The sequence below is a fragment of the Malaya genurostris genome, chromosome 2 (genome assembly GCF_030247185.1).
Source record: "Malaya genurostris strain Urasoe2022 chromosome 2, Malgen_1.1, whole genome shotgun sequence".
Taxonomy (NCBI): Eukaryota; Metazoa; Arthropoda; class Insecta; order Diptera; family Culicidae; genus Malaya; species Malaya genurostris.
The window spans coordinates 307,978,453-308,000,987 of record NC_080571.1 but is presented as its reverse complement, the minus strand read 5'-3'; the positions used below and the strand labels follow the sequence as shown (position 1 = coordinate 308,000,987).

Below are 22,535 nucleotides of genomic sequence, written 5' to 3'. Positions count from 1 at the left end.
GGCGGGTACTCTGCCGATACGACGGTCGGTCGGTCGGTCGGTTGGTCGGTCAGGTCGATGGCGTGTATTCCGAAACGGAAGAATGAAAGCGAGAGCACATGCAACTCTTATTAATAGATATGGGAAACCGGTGGTGGCGGATCGACAGTGTCGTCAGACTGTGCGTGCATGTGGACAATGTACGTGTAGTCACGCTTGTTCAAAACGAAACGGGTATGGAACGGATTGATTTCTTTCATTCATACATTTTTGAACCGGAGACCTGGCTGCCGCAAGGGAAAACGACGAGTCCAAAGCTATGACGCAATACAATGCGTAGAAGTATAGCTTTGGCGAAGGGCATTCTTCTTTCCACTGGACAGGAAACTTTCGCGGAGAGTAATATACTGAAACTCAGTAGTGACGCTAGTCTGATAGACCTTTGTTTGAATTCATAACATTATCGGAATCAATTTTATGTAGCATATAAATGACACAGTGAAACTCTATGTTTACTGCTTGCTTCTATTTTTAAAAAGCCATCACAATAGTCAAAAAGGAACCGTTCAGGTGTTGCCCAAAGATATTGTAACGTAGACAGACTCTTTTGGATGCTCACGTATTATTCTAAAATTAGACAGATTTGTCCTTTTCCAAATGTCCATTCCAAGCTCATGACATTATAGAGCAAACTTAGGGTACTCCACTTCGATGCGACACATGACCTTCTGTTTCAAAAGATTTTACAGCCAATTCATAAATGACAATTGCACCTAATACATTTACACTGAACCACCGAATTGACGTTATAAGAGAAGTTTTATTGCATGTAATTTTGTATAAATCTTCGAATTAATTCAGTATTCAGGTTCAGAAAGACAACAGCGAAATTCCAGAAATTGACAACATCATTTAGGTTTTGGTACCTGCTGGGAACCGTTTTGTTCTAAAATGCACATAACTGTTTTAAATTCATTTTAAGGTTTAACCTATTTTTGTGCATAGGGCACAAAATCATTTTCACATAGTTTACGTTTCGTCTTCGACTCGTCAGTACATAACAGTTTATGTTGAACTGCTGGATCACATAACAGTTCAACATAAGCTGTTATGTACCGACGAGTCGAAGACGAAACATAAAGAATGTGTTTTTAATAGTTTTACATTTCGCTTTCGGCTCATCAATGCATTATCAGATTATGTTGCACTACTAATGCCACCTCGTGGATCAACTTAATCCGATAACCAGGCGTAAAGTAAATGTTATTAGCATCGCACTTACTCGTATATTGCACCGAAGTGTAAAATCTATCCTGACATCTCAGACAAAAAAAATCTGCGATCAGCGATCAAGAATTAATAACACTTCTTTGGTTTTATTTTAGCACTTATATAAATCCCAAAACAAAGCGAAAAAATCTAAACTATACAAACTGTTTCAGTAAAACATATTTTTTCGTTAGGATAACTTCTGACATGAATTTGGGCTGATTTGACTCAACGCTTACGCCGTATATTCGACAATATTCTCGAAATCAAAAGTTTCAGAAATTTTTGAACTTGATCATTGGCTACTTTCTACACGCTTGAAAATAGTTACTCAAAAATGAGTAAGATCCCACTCATCTATAGAAAAAGTGGAACAACTCTAATTTAGAGTAACTCCTTAGTTACTCAAATTTGAGTTCTTCCACTGGAAATGATTTTTGGGTAAAATCTACTCATTTACTGAGTAATGCTTTATTTGCCCATGAGCCAAAAATAGAGTAATTAGTTAAATTCTGAATGAAAATTTATTCCACATATAGCAAATTTGCGTAAAATTGCTCTTTTTTTAATTGTATTGTATCAAAGTATTAAGTAATTGACACGCAATACATAAAATAATCATACTGTGTTTATTTATTATTCCGATTTCTAACTTCGAGATATCATATCAAGTGGCGATTGCTTGGAGTAGTGTGTCAATCGTAGCTCAACATACATGTCAGTACTGCTCAGACACCAATCAGACACTTGTTCCTCATAAATGACACACTTGAGCATATTTGTTTCCATTCTGAAGCACAGTACGGATCCCTTCTGGACACAATAACTGCGTCGATGGTACAACCAAGAGGACAGTCTGAAAATTGTGATTTTTGCACTAACAAAAAATAGAACTTGTTGCTACAAATGGTTATTACAGCTTTTAGACTGATCTTGCGAATAGTAACATAAAACGAGTTTTTGCGTTAAACTCAAATTTAGAGTAAGAGTTACTCATTATTATTTATGGTAACTACTGAATTGTTGACGTTTCCATGTATCATTTGAAAATGAGTAACTAGTAGTCAAACTCTGAGTAACTTTTTCTAAGCGTATAAATAAAAAGGGCGGTACCGGAATTGACAGTCAGTTGATCATGGAACTTTCTTCACAAACCAATAGTAGCTTTCAAACGTGCCTTAGTTTGTTAAAATCGATTCAGCCATCTCAAAGAAAATTGAGCTTAAATACGTTTTGTCGGTTTTGTCACTTATTTCTTGATATCTTCGGAACTGGAAGTGACAGTCAACCCAATTGTAGCAATCGTTTGAACTATTTCCGTAGCAGAGAAAAAAGGCGTTTTGTCGGTTACTTATACCACTTGATTCACTATTCAATGACATTTCAAAATTTGTTAAAATCGGTTCATTCATCTCAATGAACAGACAGACATTTTCCGATCTCGTCGAGTTAAGTCGAATGGTATATAACACTAATGGTTTCCGGAACTCCAAAATCGGATTCTCCTGCAATTCTATTACCTTAAGGTCTGAGTTCAGTGTGTTTTAGGCTGTTTTAGAGGGCTATTTGCACGCTTCAAATCTGATCTCAGAAACGGTGACGAATATCAAAAAACCCAACAGATAACCTCTTAGAAAATTAGTTTAGATTATTCTGTGGAAATTTCAGAATGATTCATTGACTTTAGCGGTCGGGAAAGTCATTTTTATAAAGGAAGAATTACATAACTGAAAACGCCGTCTTTCAACTTGTTCATTAAATATCTCGCCTTCAAAAGCATGGATAAAAAATCTATCCTGACAATGTCTATCAATGCAATCAGGAAGTTCGGTGAGGATAACACCTTTGAGGATAAACCGAAAACGGGTCGAAAAAAAGGTCCTGCTAACCCTTAGTTGAATTAACGTATACTGAAGGCATTCGAACAAAAAAAGGGGTTTCAGTTCGGGATGTGGCCAAAAAAATACAAGAAGCAGAAACAACCAAAACATAGTCCGAAACAAGAAGCATCGATCAGGCCGAGGGTTCGGAAGCTGTACAATACGATTCTTGCTGGAAATTTGAACTGCATAATCATGGACGACGAAACCTACGTGAAACTCGATTACAAATCTTTGCCGGGACCACAATATTATACGGTGCGAGAAGGGCAAGTGTTAAACCAGTCCAAGACATCGATTGAAGTCGAAAAATTTGGTAAGAAAGCTATGGTCTGGCAAGCAATTTGTAGTTGCGGTAAGATTTCGAAACCCTTCATCACCACTGCTTCAATGAACAGCGAAATATACATCAAGGAATGTTTACAAAAACGACTTCTACCCATGATTCGAAGCCAGAAGGATCCTGTTGTCTTCTGGCCAGATCTTGCTTCTTGCCACTACTCGAAATCAACGGTAAAATGGTATACTACCAAAAATGTCACTTTAGTCCCAAAAGACATGAATCCACCAAAATGGCCCACAACTTCGAGCAATTGAGGAATTTTGGGCATTAACGAAAGCACATCTTAGGAAACATGTCTCGGCAGCCGAAACCATTCAACAGTTCGAACAAGATTGGAAAAAAGTGTCAAAACTTGTCGCCAAGAAGTCTGTACGGAATTTAATGAGGGACGTTCGCAAGAAGGTGCGCCAGCTAGTCTACAATGGCTAAGTAGCAAATGTTGAGAATAATATTCTGTTGTTGTAGTCTAATACTATCAGTATATCGAATAAAATTTGAATATCTAACACTTGTGAATTATTTACAACGAAATCAAAGTGCGTCCATACTTTCTGGGACAGAAGAACGCGTTAAAATTTTGCTCGTACGTTGCGGAAATCCAAACTACTCGCACACCAAGTTGGCGATATTGTTGAATATGACCAAATCAACTGTCACGAACATAATAATACTGTTCAAAGAACGTTTCTCGACAGCCGGGAAGATTGGATCGAGAAAAAGTCAGAAGACGGAGGCCACAGAAACGCCATATAGAGTGGTTAGTTATTTCGAACGGAGCCCCAACATTTCCGTCCGATAATTGGGGTTGTTGCCTACAACCGTGTATCAAACTAAAAAACTAAATTTAGTTGGCACGGACAAGGATATGTCGGAGACTATAAACCTACGTTTGTGTCGTGAACTGTCAGATTCAAATCATGTATTTTGTGACAAAGTAAAAGTAACAAAGCAGGATTCGGTTCAAAAAAACCATTTCACGCTAAGGATTCATAACCATTTTCATATTACGATAGGAAAACAAAACCAAACACACTTTGTTCAAGCTTTTATAAACGTTCGCAACGAATAATCTACAATCTTCTTTGTTTTGTTGACGATAGTATTCCAAATTCGAGATCGAGATATTGTTTTCGATTAACGTTCAGAGGCACACTTTTGTACAATTTTTGCAACTATTTCCTAAAATTATCGATCAAAAAATTAATTTATTGCTCCGCAATATCCACACGATCATCACAATCCACGGTCTATTGCGCGGGCAGGAGCATGCAACTGAATTATGCTTCGTTCTCGTACCGAATGTACTACGATCAATTTCGCACATGACAAATTGTAATAATATATGAGCGAAATTTTCAGCTTCGATCCAACCGACAGCGTGCGTCGTGCCGTCTGGGGAAGATAAATTAAAAACTATGGACTCCCATTTCATGTACCGTCGTGCACCTCATAAATAACAAAAATTGCGTCTTTTTGTTATTTTATTTCGCCGCTTCAACTCCGATGATCCCGGACCGGGCGTAGAAAGTGCGAAGGGATTCGCTAGAAGCAACAGCTCAACCGAGAACTCGGCGGACATTCAAATGTGTAAGGGAAACACAGAACAAAAAAAAACGTGAGCACTAGTTTTCGGAAACGAGAACTGCCCGCTGAGCAGCAATGAGACCGACCGAATGGGGGGAATCCAGTTCGGTGGCAGTGCCAGCACGGTATCAAGATCAATTATTTTGATAAAACAAAACCTGACACTTTTGTTTTTATTTATTACGCCTCGCTATTAGCCAGGCTCGGGTCACTTCGCGGGCGGGATAGGTAAAGGCTCTGGACTGGTCAAAGAACATGGTATTTTTTTGTTGAATTTTGATATGTATAACATTTTCTTGCGTTTGCTTCATGGCCATAAACAGATTTTTTTTCATACAAGGAAGAAACTATGAACATAAATCTGTTAAACGGAACTTGAATGGTTGACGTCAATAACCCCAATACAACCGTTATTTCAGTTCGATTTTATATCTCGTTCGAGGTAGTCGACAAAACCGCTTAGGACCGGGACGACCGAATTTCGACAGTTTTTAGCTATGAAGCCGAGTTATGTTGCTTTGAAAATGAAAACTGATCAGTGTTTTTTTATAGGAAAACTTAGCTTTCAATAAAACCCCGTAGTTATTGATAAGATTCAATCTGTCAAATGTTTGACCATCGTTTTTATATTCGAGTATGACTGTGACTGATTTTGCGATGAAATACTATAACTTGACATTTCACGGTACCGATCATTTGAAAAAGAAAAGTATAGTTTTAGATCATCAGCGAAAATCAATCTGCATCCAACGTCAATTAACAAAACAGTGTCGTTGAAAAACAGCACGAATAGTAATGCACCTAGTTTACTGCCCTGAGAAATACCGGATTTACTCGCGGAAGGAGAAAAATTCATGAGTCCAATTGCATACGTAACATTCTATCGCATGAATATAAACACTGCTATTCAAAATACATTGTTTATCTGCGTAGTCAAAATAATTTAGTAAGTATTCCATGATCTATTCCATTCGATTTGGCTTTCAAATCGATGTAAATTGCATCAATTAGACGACCGAATTGAGTAAACCCAACGAACAAAAAACTCCGGTGGTAGCACAAAAAATATCATCATTCTAGACATAGGATAGGCTCCTTCTCGACTTTCTGTACAACAGGTTGAAATTTTGCACAAGAAACAAACGCCGCGATCTAAAGAAAGTGTGTTTGCTTCAACTGAATAAATCAAATGGTGTTATAACCGTCCAAACATTAGAGAAGAGCACAACGATTGAATTCGCTTACAACAATGTGAAGTACACGAACACGAATACAATAATCCTGTGTGCATTTCCTCCATGAAACCATTCAAATTATGGTAAGGAAAGCGATTTAGAGTATTTTTTTCACAAGACAGTAATCATTTTTAAATAACAACGTACGTCACGCTAGAGCCTTTCCTAAGGAACAATACTTACATTATATTTGTTATAGATCCGTATCAGTTTTCAAGTTCAGAGCAATTCCAGAAATGCTTAGCAGAACATCAGAATCGACCTTCTCCGATTTGGATGAAACTTTGCACATGCCTTCAGTATGGCAATCCATAAGTTTTGAACCGATGGAGAGGTCAATCCGACTCACGACTGATTTTTAAAAAGGGCGTATGTATTTTTGCATATCACGAAAATTGCGTTTTTCAAATCGTTGTAACTCGGAAACCGTTCATCGTACAAAAATGGCGTCCAGGAAGAAGTTGTAGGGAATCAATTGGGCACTTTTAAAAAAATATACACTGAAAAAAAATTTGATTTTTTTTCTCAATAATTACAAAATAATCCGAAAAAGTTACGTAAAAAAATAGCATGGTTTTAATTTTTTGTTTGATAATTTTTATTAAAAAAACCTACAGATTGATGGCTATCCAATCCATACCTTTTGAAAAATGAAGAAGTTACAGCTAAAACAGTTTACGGGACTCGTAATTCGGAAATAGTTCATCGTACAAAATTGGCGTCCAGGAAGAAGTTGTAGGGAATCAATAGGGCACTCTAAAAAAATATATACACCGAAAAAAATTTTGATTTTTTTCTTAATAATTTCAAAATTCGTCACTCTTTACAATCCTAACAATTTGCAACTGTAACGTCGTAATATTTTGTTCTACGAGTTCTACGAAGATTGGCATAAGATTTTTCAACTTTGAAAAAATACAGGAAAAATTTCGTTAGGTTTAGATCTTTGGTTTCCAGACCACCCTGAGCTAAGCTGAAGTAGATCGCCCGTAGTTGCACTTCGTGATTGACCGAATGAGTGGAAATGTACAATGAACCAATAAAATGAAGCTTGGGAGTAGCAAATCATTTTCACTGTACATACCCACTCACTTTTTATTAAATGATCAATAACGACGCTGGCTACGACCAAAGGCTGTGCTACTGAGGGAAAGAAAGGAATGTTAGTCCGATACAAGTTGTTTCTAGAGACCGCGGGTACCGCTGTATCTCCACGAGCATCACAGGATAGGAGATTTGTTAGTAGGGAGGGAAAGAGATTTGGATATGTTTTGGTAAACAATATGATCTCAACAAAACCTGATTTTCGATACTCAGGAGAAATATAATAAGTAAGAAAAATATAAAATATCTCCAAGGAACAATCTCACCAGTATCCTTTTCTCCTGCTCGCTCTACTGTCAGCAACGCGAGATAAAACACGACCACTGAAAGAATAAAATAAAAACACTCGCGAATGGGTCCGCTGCAGACCAACCCTAGACCTTGGCCCTAATTACCGGTATCACTACACGGTGAAAACGAAGTGAAATGATTGTGGCCCTTATTATCAGTATCACTTCATGGTGAAAATCAAGTGAAGTGAATGTAAATCTTTATTACGGAAGTCGCTTCAGAGACAAAAGTAATTACTTGGGTGTACTAGATGTCATTATGAACATCACGTCACCAACATTTTGTTGAAAAAATAAGTTTTTTCCACTACAGTGATCACTTCACTATGCGTGATACTGGCAATAGGGAAAATCAAGTGAAGTGACATGTAAGTGAAGTGAATGTGAAAGTGGAAGTGAGAACGGTAATAAGGGCCCTTAAGTCTGAATGACACGTTCGACTTGTAAACTTTCACACATTCCATAGAAATCCGACAACACAGACAATGACATGCAGATGGCGCTTCGATCGGTTAATAGGTTAACATCGTTGAATTTTGGGGCGGCAAATTCACAGTATCCGCCACTTGAGCATATTTAGTGTCGCGGATCAATATTATTCAATAAATAGCACTCTCACTACTAAACACACACTTGCTACACCTGCACTATCACTCAAAATAACTATTTCAACCTAATTTTAACTATACGTATCAAAGAACACATTGAAATTATACATTTTTGAGAGCAGCACCAGAACACCGCATTGCACTCCCAATGATGCCAACTCACAGATCTTTGGTTTCCAGACCACCTGTCCATTAAGTAGGTTGTTTATCTGGACCACTCTGTATATTGAGTAGGTTTTTAATTAGGTTACCAATGGGCTGTATGGGAAATGAGTGACCATTGTATTCCACAAAGCTGTTATTACTAGAAGATTTTGCACCTTGAAAAAATCTCTACACAAAATTTTACCTAAAGCTTTTTTTAAAGTAAGTGCTATCACATTGCGGTTGAAGTTTGAAGATTCTCAATATTAGAAAATCCTAGTTGGGGAAATTTGTATTTGTTCGATACCAGACGTCTTAAAAATGCATGTAACATCACCATTCGATTTGAAAACTCACCGAAGCAGGTTGCTATGGACATCAACTGACAAGTATAGGAACAATTTTAAAGAATTTGCCTTTTTCATATCGTCGTTTTTTAGGAAAGTTTGAAATTAAAGCACTTATTAATCGGATCCGGTTGTTTTATTGGAATCTAAGTTTATAAAAAAAACGGTTGTCATCCTTGATAAATCGGAGAAAGTTCCGAGTTTTGGAGTTTATGACAAAAATAACTTATACTTCCGGAACCGGGCGCTAACTCTCATCACCTTTTAATACCGGAACCGTTAATTGGAACCGAAAAATATGGCTCCTATGAAAATGTAAGACATTGTATTTGAATCTGAGTTTTTTTTCACAAAGTTTTTTTTATTCGGCTCCTTTACACTCAAGCTTAACGCGGCCGTTTTACAGTAAACAATTTTTTTTGTTGGATCTTGTAATTTTTTTCCTTGGAGGAGAGGCGCTTTCGCTGTTATCTAACGAATGAAACGGGAGCAGTGATTCGCTATTCACACTCCCGTCCAGTGGTTCAGCATCACTGTTATTGGCGGAACAAACATTATTTTTTCACAGGCGTTGGGTAAGTTATTAGCTGCAGCTGGTGTACTTTGTTCTATAGGAAATACTTTGTTCTATAGGTTTCCTTGAGGAGGATGCTTCATTGTTGTTGGTGGCTGTCACAGGTGTGCTGGGGTTGCTTGGGGTTGGTGTGAAGGAAGCACCGTTGTTCTTTGGTGTGTTTGTCTTCTTGTCCAGTTTATCACATGGCTTACCGTAAAGAACAGCTTTTTGGCAATATTGACATGTGGCCATCTGATTGTCATAGGTAACGAATGACTTGCACGGGATTCTTGTATCCTGACCGTAAAACACACAAGAAGGTATAGCACTCTTCAAGCGCATGCGTAAAAAAACGTACGCCATTTAGAAGACCGGAGAAAAAGTTCTTCCACTTTTCTTTTTCGATAGAGAATCTCTCCGTATTGGGACATAGTTTTGCGGATCGATGACGCTTGAGGAAAGATCATGCACACGCACTTCTATAGCACTGTCTTCCATATATAATGGAATGTTGTACTTAATGTTTTCGTGCTCTACATAGTGCACATTGTTATTGTCTTTAGCGAATTGAATTGCATCTAACTCTTTATAAAACAAGTTGTAAACAACATTATTTGTCTTATTGCATTGAAGTAAATGTACACGTTTAATGTCAAGATGCTTTTGCTCCTTAAGCAAACCTTCAAGTTCTCATACCTTAGGTCGAATTTTGAACTGCTTGAAATCAACAATAATCGTATTCTTTCGTAGCGGCGGTAGCTTTTGTTCGTTTGGTTCACTCATTTCGAGATCATTCTATTGTTCACTACAAAATACTGTACTTGGTTTCTTCCGTCCCGAACGTAAGCAGTTTTGTTTTATCGACTAAATTGGATGAGATGTGAAAGCGAACTGTAAATCTGAGTTTATGAAAATTATACTTCCTGAAATGGAAGCTAGGAACCGGTATTAGTCGGTCCATCGGCTATCAACTAACATAACCTACAAATTTCTAAATAATTTCAAACGACGGTTAGAAATTGTTGACATACATCACCCAATCAGAACTTTTAGACCATTCATTTGAATCTAATTTGGCTTAGCCATCTCTGAGAAATCGGATCCATTTGAGAGTTTTTGATAACTTTAGGAAATTTTCACATAACTCACCCTGTAATTCCAGAACCGGAAGTCGAATTCAAATTAAATTAGGGATCTGCGTAACTTCTCTGTGAAAATGGAGTGTACTTTTTCTCGTTGTTTACATACAATTTCTTAGATATTACACACTTAGATTTTTTTCTCCGAATCATTAAAACAACGTAAATTCTCGGTATTTTTCATTTGACAGATAATTTGCATTTACCGAGATTTTCGGTTTCGGGAAGACTCCAATTTACGGAGATCTTTGTCGCTTTTGGAAAGAAATTACCGAAATTATCGCTGTAGGCGTGCGAGTTATTGTCGAGATTTTATGAAATTAATTAAAATGAAATTTTTAATATAAAATAAACCTTCCAGTTAAAACTCGTTATCATAGATTTATTGATTTAAACATTATGTTGGCAGTAGAATTGATAGGCTTGGAAATGTAAAAAAAAAACAATATAACGATGAAGAAAATACTGTAAAGCATTTGCACAGCAGAACTTTCATGTCACTTCCAGTAGGGAACACAATTAGAATTCCCGCGGAAAATCAGATTCCGGCTACAACTAAACTAATGGCTCAACAAAACATTAAATATTAAAGGAAATATATCATACCGGAATCCAGTCAATTTCATGCAATAGATTAGCGTTCCGAAGTTCTTTTTCCCGCGTGTGATAGGATTCTCTGTGGGATTTCTTTACAAGAATAATCGTCAAACATTGAACAAATTTATTTTTAATATCACGAAACATATCGCTATTTTCGGAATAAATTTTTAGTTGCCACTGGTTGCAAATATCGCTTCGCCGTGCGTTTTCAACATTTTTTTAGCTGAGATTAAAATTAAGTTTTAAGTGTGTAGAGTGCTTATTTGTGTCACACACCAAACACACAGCCATACACACACATTTGTCGTTCAGGAAAAACCGTTGAATAAATTTAGATTACAAAACTCAACATAGTAATAAATTATTGCATCAAAGTTAGTAGTAGTTTCTGTGTTGACGGCCCGGAAATCAAGTGAGAATAACTAAACGCAAGAGTTCAAAAGCTGTCTGCTACGCTTATCTATATTGATTTAATGGTAACCAACCACGACCGATATGACGAGCAAACACTAGTACTGTGACCGATCCCAACCACTATGCATGGCTATCATGTTCTCGTTTTTTTTGTTCTGCTAAACTACAGATTTTTCAGTTCGTTCTACCATACAGAATCGTTATCACAGACCACATTTGCTTACTATTTTATTCATGGGTCGAAGGCGAACCATAAAAATATACAATTGGTCATATGTACTTTGCACAAACTGGTCACCCATGAGGTACCAGAAACCCCTAAATGACTACCGTCCGAAGACGAACAGTTACATGTTTTCTCGTTCGGATTGTTTCAACAAATAACCATTCTAGGCCCTAGTTCTACGTTCGATTTTCGATCGAATTCAATCGGCATTTACTTTTGCTTTATAATAATAAATAAAAAAATAATATTGAAACAAAAAATGTACTCTTCCGTAACACAGAACAATAGGTCAATATAATTCGGCAACTTAGGACAAATTTAGAAGTAATATCAGGGTACCACATTCAAAAGCGAAACTTGACCTTCTGTTTGAATAGACTTCGCTACCGATTCAGCAATGTGAAGGATAGTTACATGGCTACTGACACTAAGCATCCTTCTAGCTCGGGATTCTAACATATGACTACTGGCTTGCGACCACCGACACAAGGTTAACATTCATCTACATATATTTACTGTCAAAAATAAAATCGAGACCAACTCACATAAATGGAAATAATAATTTGTATTTCTTTTCGCAGCTTTTATTCCGTTTAAATGAAGCTGAGATTAACGAAAAACTGTGAACGAGACGAATTTACTACGTTATATTCAAAACAAATACCAGAAGCATTGTTTAAAGTTTTGCACAAGTACTGTTATCCTATTCAGCATGACTGTTCATATCTTATCAACATTTTCTGGCGACTGGAGACTCCGAACAGCGTCGCGAATGAATAATATTCAATGAGGAACCGACATGGGTACCAACAGAAATCGAATTATAGATTAGCCACCACAGATTTATGCTCCTTTGAAACGTAAGTAGTCATGCTGCATACGGAGCAGCACGAAGCACAACCAAACAACACGTACTTAAAAGAGAAGGCATACGGGCATATACGAATACAACCAAGAGGGGGCCGAAGAGCAGCAAGAGAAGAAGTAAAAAACCAGTTGGAAGCACTCTTGTTTACATAACAAAATGATCGTTTTGCACAAATTGCACAAAAACTCCGCGGTAAGCAAAGCAGTCTGGCTGACTCAAAAAATAATAGGTAAAATTCAACCAAATTTTGTCCGTCGCAGGGCATCACTCAAAGCAGTGCGACCTATCCAGGATGACATTTTCCATACATCACCTTCCACCCCCTCCTAATCCATACTTCACGTAAAAAAAAAAACTTTGTTTGTGTATGTTTGCACGACGGTTTCAAGGAGAAACATGAACAAAAAAAATCCTAAGATCCTCTCCTTACCTGAAGAGTACGTCGGTTGGGAAGCTATCGACATACGCTAGATCACAAAAACACCGCAGCTCACTCGTCTGTCCACTCGAGTAACACAATTTTAACCGTAAGTAGCGATCGTCACAAGATTTTACAGAGAAATTTCACCATAAAAAATCACCAAAACTCTACCGCGCACAACCCCGAACCGAGATTCACGTCGAATCGATTTTCACGACCGTCGCGGCGACAGCAAGCCAATATACCCACATTCAAGTATCACACACGGATGGATTGGTCCGCGAATGTAAAGCCGCGACAACGGACACATATGCGCACTCTGAACGTGTACGGACACGAAACAACCAGCATCAGCGGGCACCAACACTGCTGCAAGCATTGGGTGTTTTGTGCTACTTGTCACTTCCCTGCTTCTCACGTAAATTTTTGTTTACAGATTTTTAATAGCGCCATCTTGTACGCTTTAGTGTATGTTTAGTGTTGGTAAGTAGAGTCACGCACACAAGAGATAACGTTTTCCTCGTGTTGAAACTATGACGTCAGAGCTCCTAGTTCACATGAATGTTGTTGTCTCTACCTGAACTGTCACTTGAAAAAAGTTGTCTAGATAAGAAAGTGTATCCAGATATGCTCTGAGTCTCATAAATTTTTACTTATGCTTATTGAAGAATCCAGTCAACTCTTCTACGATCGCGGCGCCGCTCAAGTGGCGAGTTTTGAACTAAGCAATGGTGATAATTTTCAGATTTTGTTTGAAGACGACGAAATGACGGTTTTTTTCGTATGAATCGAATACTAACATACGAAAACTTGTAAAAATTTGGTAAAAAATTCGATCAATAATTCAGTAACTTTCCGCGGATTATTTGATAGATATTTTTGGGGAAAACGTACATTGAGAAAAAACCACAGTAACTGTTTTTCATGGTCATTTCAACTATACGCTTAAATAGTAGCAACAACCATGATAAATGACTGTTCACCATCTGTGTTGTATAAATTACTACTTAACAAAAACTACGACTTGACTAAAACTATTTGTATTTATGACTATTCTGACATGGTCATCCTCCCAAGTAACATTTTTAATATTATTAAATACTTGTAGCTGTCTTCAATGCTACATAATAAATCTTGCAATAAAACTTTAAACTTCACGAAAACCTACTGAAAACCTCTATAAGAGCATGTTCCTGCAAAGTGGACCATTCTTCATAAGGTTTATAATTCAAAATGAAGAATCAGCATAAACCTGCTTTAAAACTCCAAATTCAAGAAAATTTTGAAACCAGCTTTACGATCAACATTAAATTTCTTTGGATGGAATGAATTCCGCTATGAATAAACTGTCGTTTTGATGATATTTTTCTTGACTATGTGCGTCATGTCTACTTTGAATGCAATCAGTAAGAATATATTATATTTTAATTACGAGTTTGAGACCTTTTCCGAACGTAAAAACTTTATGCGCTTTTATTTTTATCGTGAATGTAAGGATAAAAATAAGAATTATAACTAATCGCCTCGAAATAAATGCGGTTTTTGCGAAAGTCTCCATGATTTATGAAAATTATTTGTTGTGATTCATCGTCATTTTTGTATAAAACTATTCTGTGGCGATAAAACTTGTGCATACGATCTGAAAATGAATCATGAAAGTCCAACATATTTCCTCGTTTTTGCATTTCAAAGTTTATTTGATGTCAATAAATGCTACGGTATAGAACATCATAATGGCGGCCATGAAATTCCTTTTAATGCAAATTACACTTAACCTAAGAAGCAATAAATCAAATAGCCTACAACTAATGTGTCATAAATGTACTTTAGAACCCTCAAATTTACTCTGAGTGAATTTGTCATAGAATGAACACGCACACACACAAAACTATATTTATGAAAGAATTTAACTGTCAATAATGTTTTAAAGAAAATGTTTGAAAGCAATATTAAGAGTGTTTGCATGGTTTTATTCTAGTGCAAATTGTTTTATTTTTATTTTATTTTTAGTGCAGGTAAAGGGTTTTATAGAAGCTTTGAAAACTATGATATTACTGGTTAAAAGAGACACTTATTATAGTTGTCATAAAACAGGTAGTGATTGAAAAATCAATTTAAAAGCTCCTATAAATTATAATCAAAACCATAAGGCATTCGAATTGTTACTTGGGCCTGACAATGGTAGTCATCTCAAATATAGGAACAAATAGTTAAAATCACAATTTCTAGTAAGATTAAATTGCACTCCAGCCTTGATATATATGATAAGCGAAATAGTTTTTACTACCATGTGAATATGGTATAATAAATATATGGTTTGATAGACGATTGTGAAGATTGAAAACACTATTCATATAGTCCATATCAACAGAATTTATGTGAGCACATTATCGTATAGTGTTTTCTCGACTGTTTTTCAACCGACTATGTATGTCATTTGTGCTGACTATACAAATGGTTAATACACGGATGTACTATGTTATTGTCACATAAAGTTACAATATAGCAGAAAATTTCACACGTGGGTAACACATCAGTGATTGATTTTAAAAAATATTTTATATTGTGATTTTGTGTAATTTGATAGGTCTGGCAGGTGAGTTTGTAGCCTTACTAGTTTCCGTTGTTGAAATTGAATTTTCCAACAATTTTATCGAAAACGGCTATGTTTTTCAGTGAAATCGACGGACCATTCATTCATTATCGGTCGCATGTAGAAACAACATCAAACGATTAAAGAAAAAGAAGAAAATCACCCGCTTCCCGGATTTGAATCCGACGGAAAAAAAACAATATATCGCTGTTGGGTATCGAGGTTTGTATCTTAATTTGGTTAATAATTTCGTTCATGCTACCCATTTCTGCTTCAGGAAAAACTCCACCGGACAGTGGAACAACAGTTGCTACCAAGCAATGCTTTTCCGTGTCTACGTTGCTAATCAATATTTCACCAGGCATATCATCATTTAACTTTGATTAAAAGCGAAAATAAAAAGGAACTCAATAAAACTATTTTGTTGTTCTTGTTCTAGAATTTAAATTCAGAAAATGTTCCAACATTAGCGCATATTTTACTGATTTTCAGCGTTGTTGCATCAACCACCGTTCTTAGTTTTGAAATAACTAGAAGTGAAATTTCAAAACTACCATGCCTCTGGTTGTAGCAAAAACTACAATGTAATTGAGGATTCGGTCATGGTGCGGCTAACCATCTCAATCGTATTAGTTATTCGTACAATATACTGTTCAATATTCCTATTCTAGAGCCAATACCAATTATAGCAAGCATGAACTTGACTATTGTTGAAATCATCTGATTTCATAGTCGGTTGAAAACTACTATACTCTCATGGTCAAGTTGGCTTTCTCATTCGTAACCGAATGTTCGAAGTGAGCACACGCGTTTTTTTAACAATCGACATCGGTAAGACGAAGGTGCCTATCACAGCAGAGGCTGTAGTATAGGCATTAAATAAAAGTGATAAAAAGTAGCATCCCCGCAAGTGAGTTCTGTCTGTGCACCGGTTTTGTATCGGTATCAACAGTAGACGCTATTGTGCTATCCTCGGGCAGTAGTTATTTCTATTGTTTGCTACCCGCATCGCAGCAGCCAAATCCTGAGTCAAGGTCACGCTGAAGCACAACGAAGGAGTGAAGGAGCAACTCACCTAACAGCTTACCGTGACATACTGTTAAGTATTTTCTCAAACTTTTTCTTTCAACTTTTACTATTCATATATTTTCTTTTCATTTTATTTCTTTCTTTCTCATTTCAAGTGCGGGAGACTTCTTTACTCCCGCACTTTAAATATGAATATTGATGACAGTGGGGGTGTCTCGGAGGAGGGCGAAGCTGAACGAATGAACGAAGAACATTTAGAGGCTGAGTTTGCTTCCGAGATGCCATCTACCCCTCCTATACCATCTCCCCCTCCGATACCATCTCCCTCTCCGATGCCATCTCCCTCTCCGATGCCTCCATCTCCCTCTAAGATATTGCCTGCCCGCCAAAAAGTTTACCAAGACGATGGCTCGGGGGGTCCGTGGGTGGTATACTTCCGGCCCAAATTAAAGTCTCTCAGAGTTTTAAATATTGCTCGGGACCTGGAAAAACATTACTCGGCAATAAAAACAATAGATAAGGTTTCGCCAAACAAGTTACGCGTTGTTGTGTCCGACCTGAAGCAAGCAAACGCGATTGCTACCAGCGAGTTGTTCACGAAGGAGTACCGCGTGTACGTCCCGTCTCATGTGGTGGAGATCGACGGTGTGGTCCGTGACGAAAGTCTGACAATCGAAGATCTGATGAAGGACGGGGTAGGCCGTTTCAAAAACCCCGACCTTCATCCAGTGAAAATTTTGGAGTGCAAGCAATTGCACTCCAAATCGATAGATGGTAAATTTTACCAATCGGACTCATTTCGCGTGACTTTTGCCGGATCTGCACTTCCAAATTACTTGGTAGTGAGTGGAGTTCGTCTACCTGTTCGGCTGTATGTACCGCGGGTAATGCATTGTACAAGCTGCAAACAGTTAGGTCATACGGCAACCTATTGTTGCAACAAACTGCGATGCGGCAAATGCGGAGAGGCCCATGAGGACGATCTCTGCAGAAGAGCAGTGGAAAAGTGTTGCTACTGCGGGGAGAATCCTCATGATCTTTCGGTGTGCCCTACGTACATACAGCGTGCGGAGAAATTGAAGCGATCCGTGAAAGAACGTTCCAAACGTTCTTATGCGGAAATCTTAAAAAGAACCACTCCATCGACCCCTGAGAACCCGTTTGCAATCTTGCCAGTTGAAGAGGATACCTCTGACGACCCAGGCGAAGGACCTTCCTACACACAGGTTGAAGGAAGCAGGAAAAGACAAAATCTGGCTTCTCCCAAGCTTCCTCGTAAAGGCCTCAGACTGTCCTCTTCGTCACAAAAGAACCAAACGGAAACAAAAAGTGCTGACTCAAAACCGAAGCAAACACCTCCTGGGTTCAAAAAACTTAGGGATGATAAGGAGTACCCAGCACTTCCTGGGGCATCAAAAAACCCGAATGACCCCAAAGCACAACCAGAAAATCCAACAAACGCTGGATTATTGAAATTTTCTGATATCGTGGACTGGATATTAACAGCCTTCAATATTACTGATCCTCTGAAAAGCTTCCTAACTGCTCTACTGCCAACAGTAAGGACATTTTTAAAACAGTTGACTGAACAAAGGCCCCTCCTTGCAGCGATCGTATCTTTTGATGGATAATTTACCACTGAGAATCGAAGATATGATCATTGTGCTTCAGTGGAATTGCAGAAGTATCATCCCAAAACTTGATTCTTTCAAACACTTAATAAAGGGTGATTTTTTAAGAGCTTGAGAACTTTTTTAAACAATAAAACGCATAAAATTTGCAAAATCTCATCGGTTCTTTATTTTAAACGTTAGATTGGTACATGTCATTTACTTTTTGAAGATAATTTCATTTAAATGTTGACCGCGGCTGCGTCTTAGGTGGTCCATTCGGAAAGTCCAATTTTGGGCAACTTTTTCGAGCATTTCGGCCGGAATAGCCCGAATTTCTTCGGAAATGTTGTCTTCCAAAGCTGGAATAGTTACTGGCTTATTTCTGTAGACTTTAGACTTGACGTAGCCCCACAAAAAATAGTCTAAAGGCGTCAAATCGCATGATCTTGGTGGCCAACTTACCGGTCCATTTCTTGAGATGAATTGTTCTCCGAAGTTTTCCCTCAAAATGGCCATAGAATCGCGAGCTGTGTGGCATGTAGCGCCATCTTGTTGAAACCACATGTCAACCAAGTTCAGTTCTTCCATTTTTGGCAACAAAAAGTTTGTTAGCATCGAACGATAGCGATCGCCATTCACTGTAACGTTGCGTCCAACAGCATCTTTGAAAAAATACGGTCCAATGATTCCACCAGCGTACAAACCACACCAAACAGTGCATTTTTCGGGATGCATGGGCAGTTCTTGAACGGCTTCTGGTTGCTCTTCACTCCAAATGCGGCAATTTTGCTTATTTACGTAGCCATTCAACCAGAAATGAGCCTCATCGCTGAACAAAATTTGTCGATAAAAAAGCGGACTTTCCGAATGGACCACCTAAGACGCAGCCGCGGTCAACATTTAAATGAAATTATCTTCAAAAAGTAAATGTCATGTACCAATCTAACGTTTAACATAAAGAACCGATGAGATTTTGCAAATTTTATGCGTTTTATTGTTTAAAAAAGTTCTCAAGCTCTTAAAAAATCACCCTATACATACTCATAATTGCGATGTATTCTCCTTGAGTGAAACTTGGCTTACTTCTAACATCAACCTCGACTTCCATAATTTTAACATAATCCGCCTGGACCGAGAAGACTCTTATGGAGGGGTACTTTTAGGGATTAAAAAGTGCTATTCATTTTATCGTATTAACCTCCCCTCGACACCGGGAATTGAAGTTGTTGCTTGCCAAATTAATATTAAAGGCAAAGATCTATGTATAGCTTCTATCTACATTCCTCCCAGAGTCTCGATAGGGCATCGTCGGCTTGCAGACATCATAGAACTTCTTCCTTCACCGCGGCTGGTTTTAGGGGACTTTAACTCGCATGGTACAGGATGGGGCTGCTTATATGATGATAATCGTTCTTCGTTAATCCAAGATCTGTGTGACAACTTCAATTTGACAATTCTAAACACGGGAGAAATGACACGGAACCCTAGACCGCCAGCACAACCAAGTGCGCTGGATTTATCCCTTTGCTCGACTTCGCTACAGTTAGATTGCAAGTGGAAGGTAATCTGTGATCCTCACGGTAGCGATCACTTGCCGATCATAGTTTCTATCACCAACCGGGAAAGACCATCGGAAACAATCAATGTTTCGTACGATTTCACACGAAACATTGATTGGAAACGTTACGCGAGCTCGATATCTGAGAAACTAGAAACATCACAGGAGCTTCCTCCGGAGGAAGAGTATACATTTTTGGCTGGCTTGATTCTTGACACCGCAATTCAAGCTCAGACGAAACGAGTACCTAGCGCGCAAACTAGTATGCGTTCTCCCAACCCATGGTGGGACAAAGAGTGCTCAGAGCTGAAAACGAAAAAAGCTTCAGCCTTCATCTCGTTTAGAAAGAACGGAACTCCAGATAATTATCGGAAATACGCGGCGTTAGAATTTCAAATGAAAAGTCTTATTAAAGCTAAGAAACGCGGTTACTGGCGAAGGTTTGTTGACGGATTAACGAGAGAAACAGCAATGAGCACTCTTTGGAATACGGCCCGTCGCATGCGCAATCGAAATCACGCGAACGAAAGCGAGGAATATTCTAACCGCTGGATATTTGATTTCGCTAAGAAAGTATGTCCTGATTCTGTTCCGGAACAGAAGATATCCCGCGTCGCGACATTGAATACAAACGAAACACCGTTTTCGATGGTAGAGTTCTCACTTGCGCTCTTGTCGTGTAACAATAGAGCCCCGGGGTTAGACAGAATTAAATTCAACTTGTTGAAAAATCTGCCCGACTCTGCCAAAAGGCGCTTGCTGAATTTATTCAACAAGTTCCTCGAGGGTAATATTGTCCCACACGAATGGAGAGAAGTGAGAGTTATTACTATTCAAAAACCTGGAAAACCAGCCTCCGATCACAATTCGTATCGGCCGATTGCTATGCTTTCCTGTATCCGGAAATTGTTGGAGAAAATGATTCTCTTCCGTCTAGACAATTGGGTCGAAACAAATGGATTGCTTTCAGGTACACAATTTGGGTTCCGCAGGGGCAAAGGAACGAACGATTGTCTAGCGTTGCTCTCAACAGAAATTCAAATGGCATTTGCTCGTAAAGAACAAATGGCATCAGTTTTCCTCGACATCAAGGGGGCATTCGATTCAGTTTCCATTAACGTTCTATCTGAGAAGTTGCATCAGCATGATCTTTCACCAGTTTTGAACAACTTTTTATATAATCTATTGTCCGAGAAACACATGCATTTTGAGCATGGTGATTCGACGACAAAGCGATTCAGTTACATGGGTCTTCCTCAGGGCTCATGCTTAAGCCCCCTTTTATACAACTTTTACGTAAATAACATTGATGAATGTATCAACACATCTTGCACGCTAAGACAACTTGCCGACGACAGTGTTGTGTCTATTATAGGACCCAAAGCTGCCGATCTCCAAGGACCATTGCAAGATACCCTCGACAACTTGTCGACATGGGCTTTTCAAATGGGTATCGAGTTCTCTACGGAGAAAACTGAGCTGGTTGTATTTTCAAGGAAGCGAGAACCTGCGCAATCACAGCTTCAACTAGGGGGTGAAACCATAGCTCAGGTTTTCACATTTAAATATCTCGGGGTCTGGTTCGATTCCAAAGGTACCTGGGGATGTCACATTAGGTATTTGAAACGAAAATGCCTACAGAGAATCAATTTCCTTCGTACAATAACCGGAACTTGGTGGGGCTCTCACCCAGGAGACCTGATCAGGTTGTACAAAACGACGATATTGTCAGTAATGGAATATGGATGTTTCTGTTTCCGCTCCGCTACGAATATTCATTTCATTAAACTGGAAAGAATTCAGTATCGTTGTTTACGTATTGCCTTGGGTTGCATGCAATCAACCCATACGATGAGTCTTGAAGTGCTGGCGGGCGTCTTACCGTTGAAAAACAGGTTCTGGGATCTCTCATATCGACTGCTAATCCGATGCGACATTTTGAATCCGATGGTGATAGAAAACTTTGAAAAGCTCGTCGAGCTTAATTCACAAACCCGTTTTATGTCCTTGTATTTTGACTACATGGCTCAGAATATAAATCCTTCTTCGTTTGTTCCCAATCGTGTTCATTTTGTGGATACTTCTAATTCTACTGTGTTTTTCGACACATCCATGAAAGAGGAAATTCGTGGAATCCCGGATCCTGTACGCCCTCAAGAGATCCCAAAAATTTTTAATAATAAATTTAAAGAAGTCGACTGTAATAAAATGTTTTACACTGACGGATCATATCTAGACGGGTCCACTGGCTTCGGTATATTCAATGTAAATTTCACCGCTTCCTATAAACTCAGTGATCCAGCTTCAGTTTACGTCGCAGAACTAGCTGCAATTCAGTATACCCTTGAGATCATTGACACTCTGCCCACAGATCACTACTTCATTGTATCGGACAGTCTCAGTTCCATTGAGGCTCTCCGTTCAGTGAAGCCTGGAAAGCACTCACCGTATTTCCTGGGGAAAATACGGGAACAATTGAGTGCTTTATCTGCAAAATCATACCAGATTACCTTGGTTTGGGTCCCCTCACATTGTTCCATACGGGGCAATGAGAGGGCGGACTCGTTAGCCAAGGTGGGCGCACTAGAAGGTGATATCTATGAAAGACCAATCTGCTTCAATGAATTTTTCAGTTGCTGTCGTCAGAAAACTCTAGCCAGCTGGCAGAATACATGGAATAGTGGAACTCTGGGACGATGGTTACACTCAATAGTCCCACAGGTATCGACGAAAGC

The 22,535-nt window shown here is 38.4% G+C and overlaps 1 protein-coding gene across 1 annotated transcript in view; it reads right to left on the bottom strand.

Moving 5' to 3' along the window:
* Positions 1-13,253, bottom strand: part of LOC131431016 (aryl hydrocarbon receptor nuclear translocator homolog) — a 428,078-nt gene extending 414,825 nt beyond the window's left edge. Inside the window, exon 1 of the mRNA XM_058596415.1 lies at positions 13,017-13,253. Coding sequence (XP_058452398.1) covers positions 13,017-13,050 — 34 coding nt within the window. The 5' untranslated portion in view covers positions 13,051-13,253. The remainder of the gene's footprint in view (positions 1-13,016) is intronic.
* Positions 13,254-22,535: the final 9,282 nt, after the last annotated feature.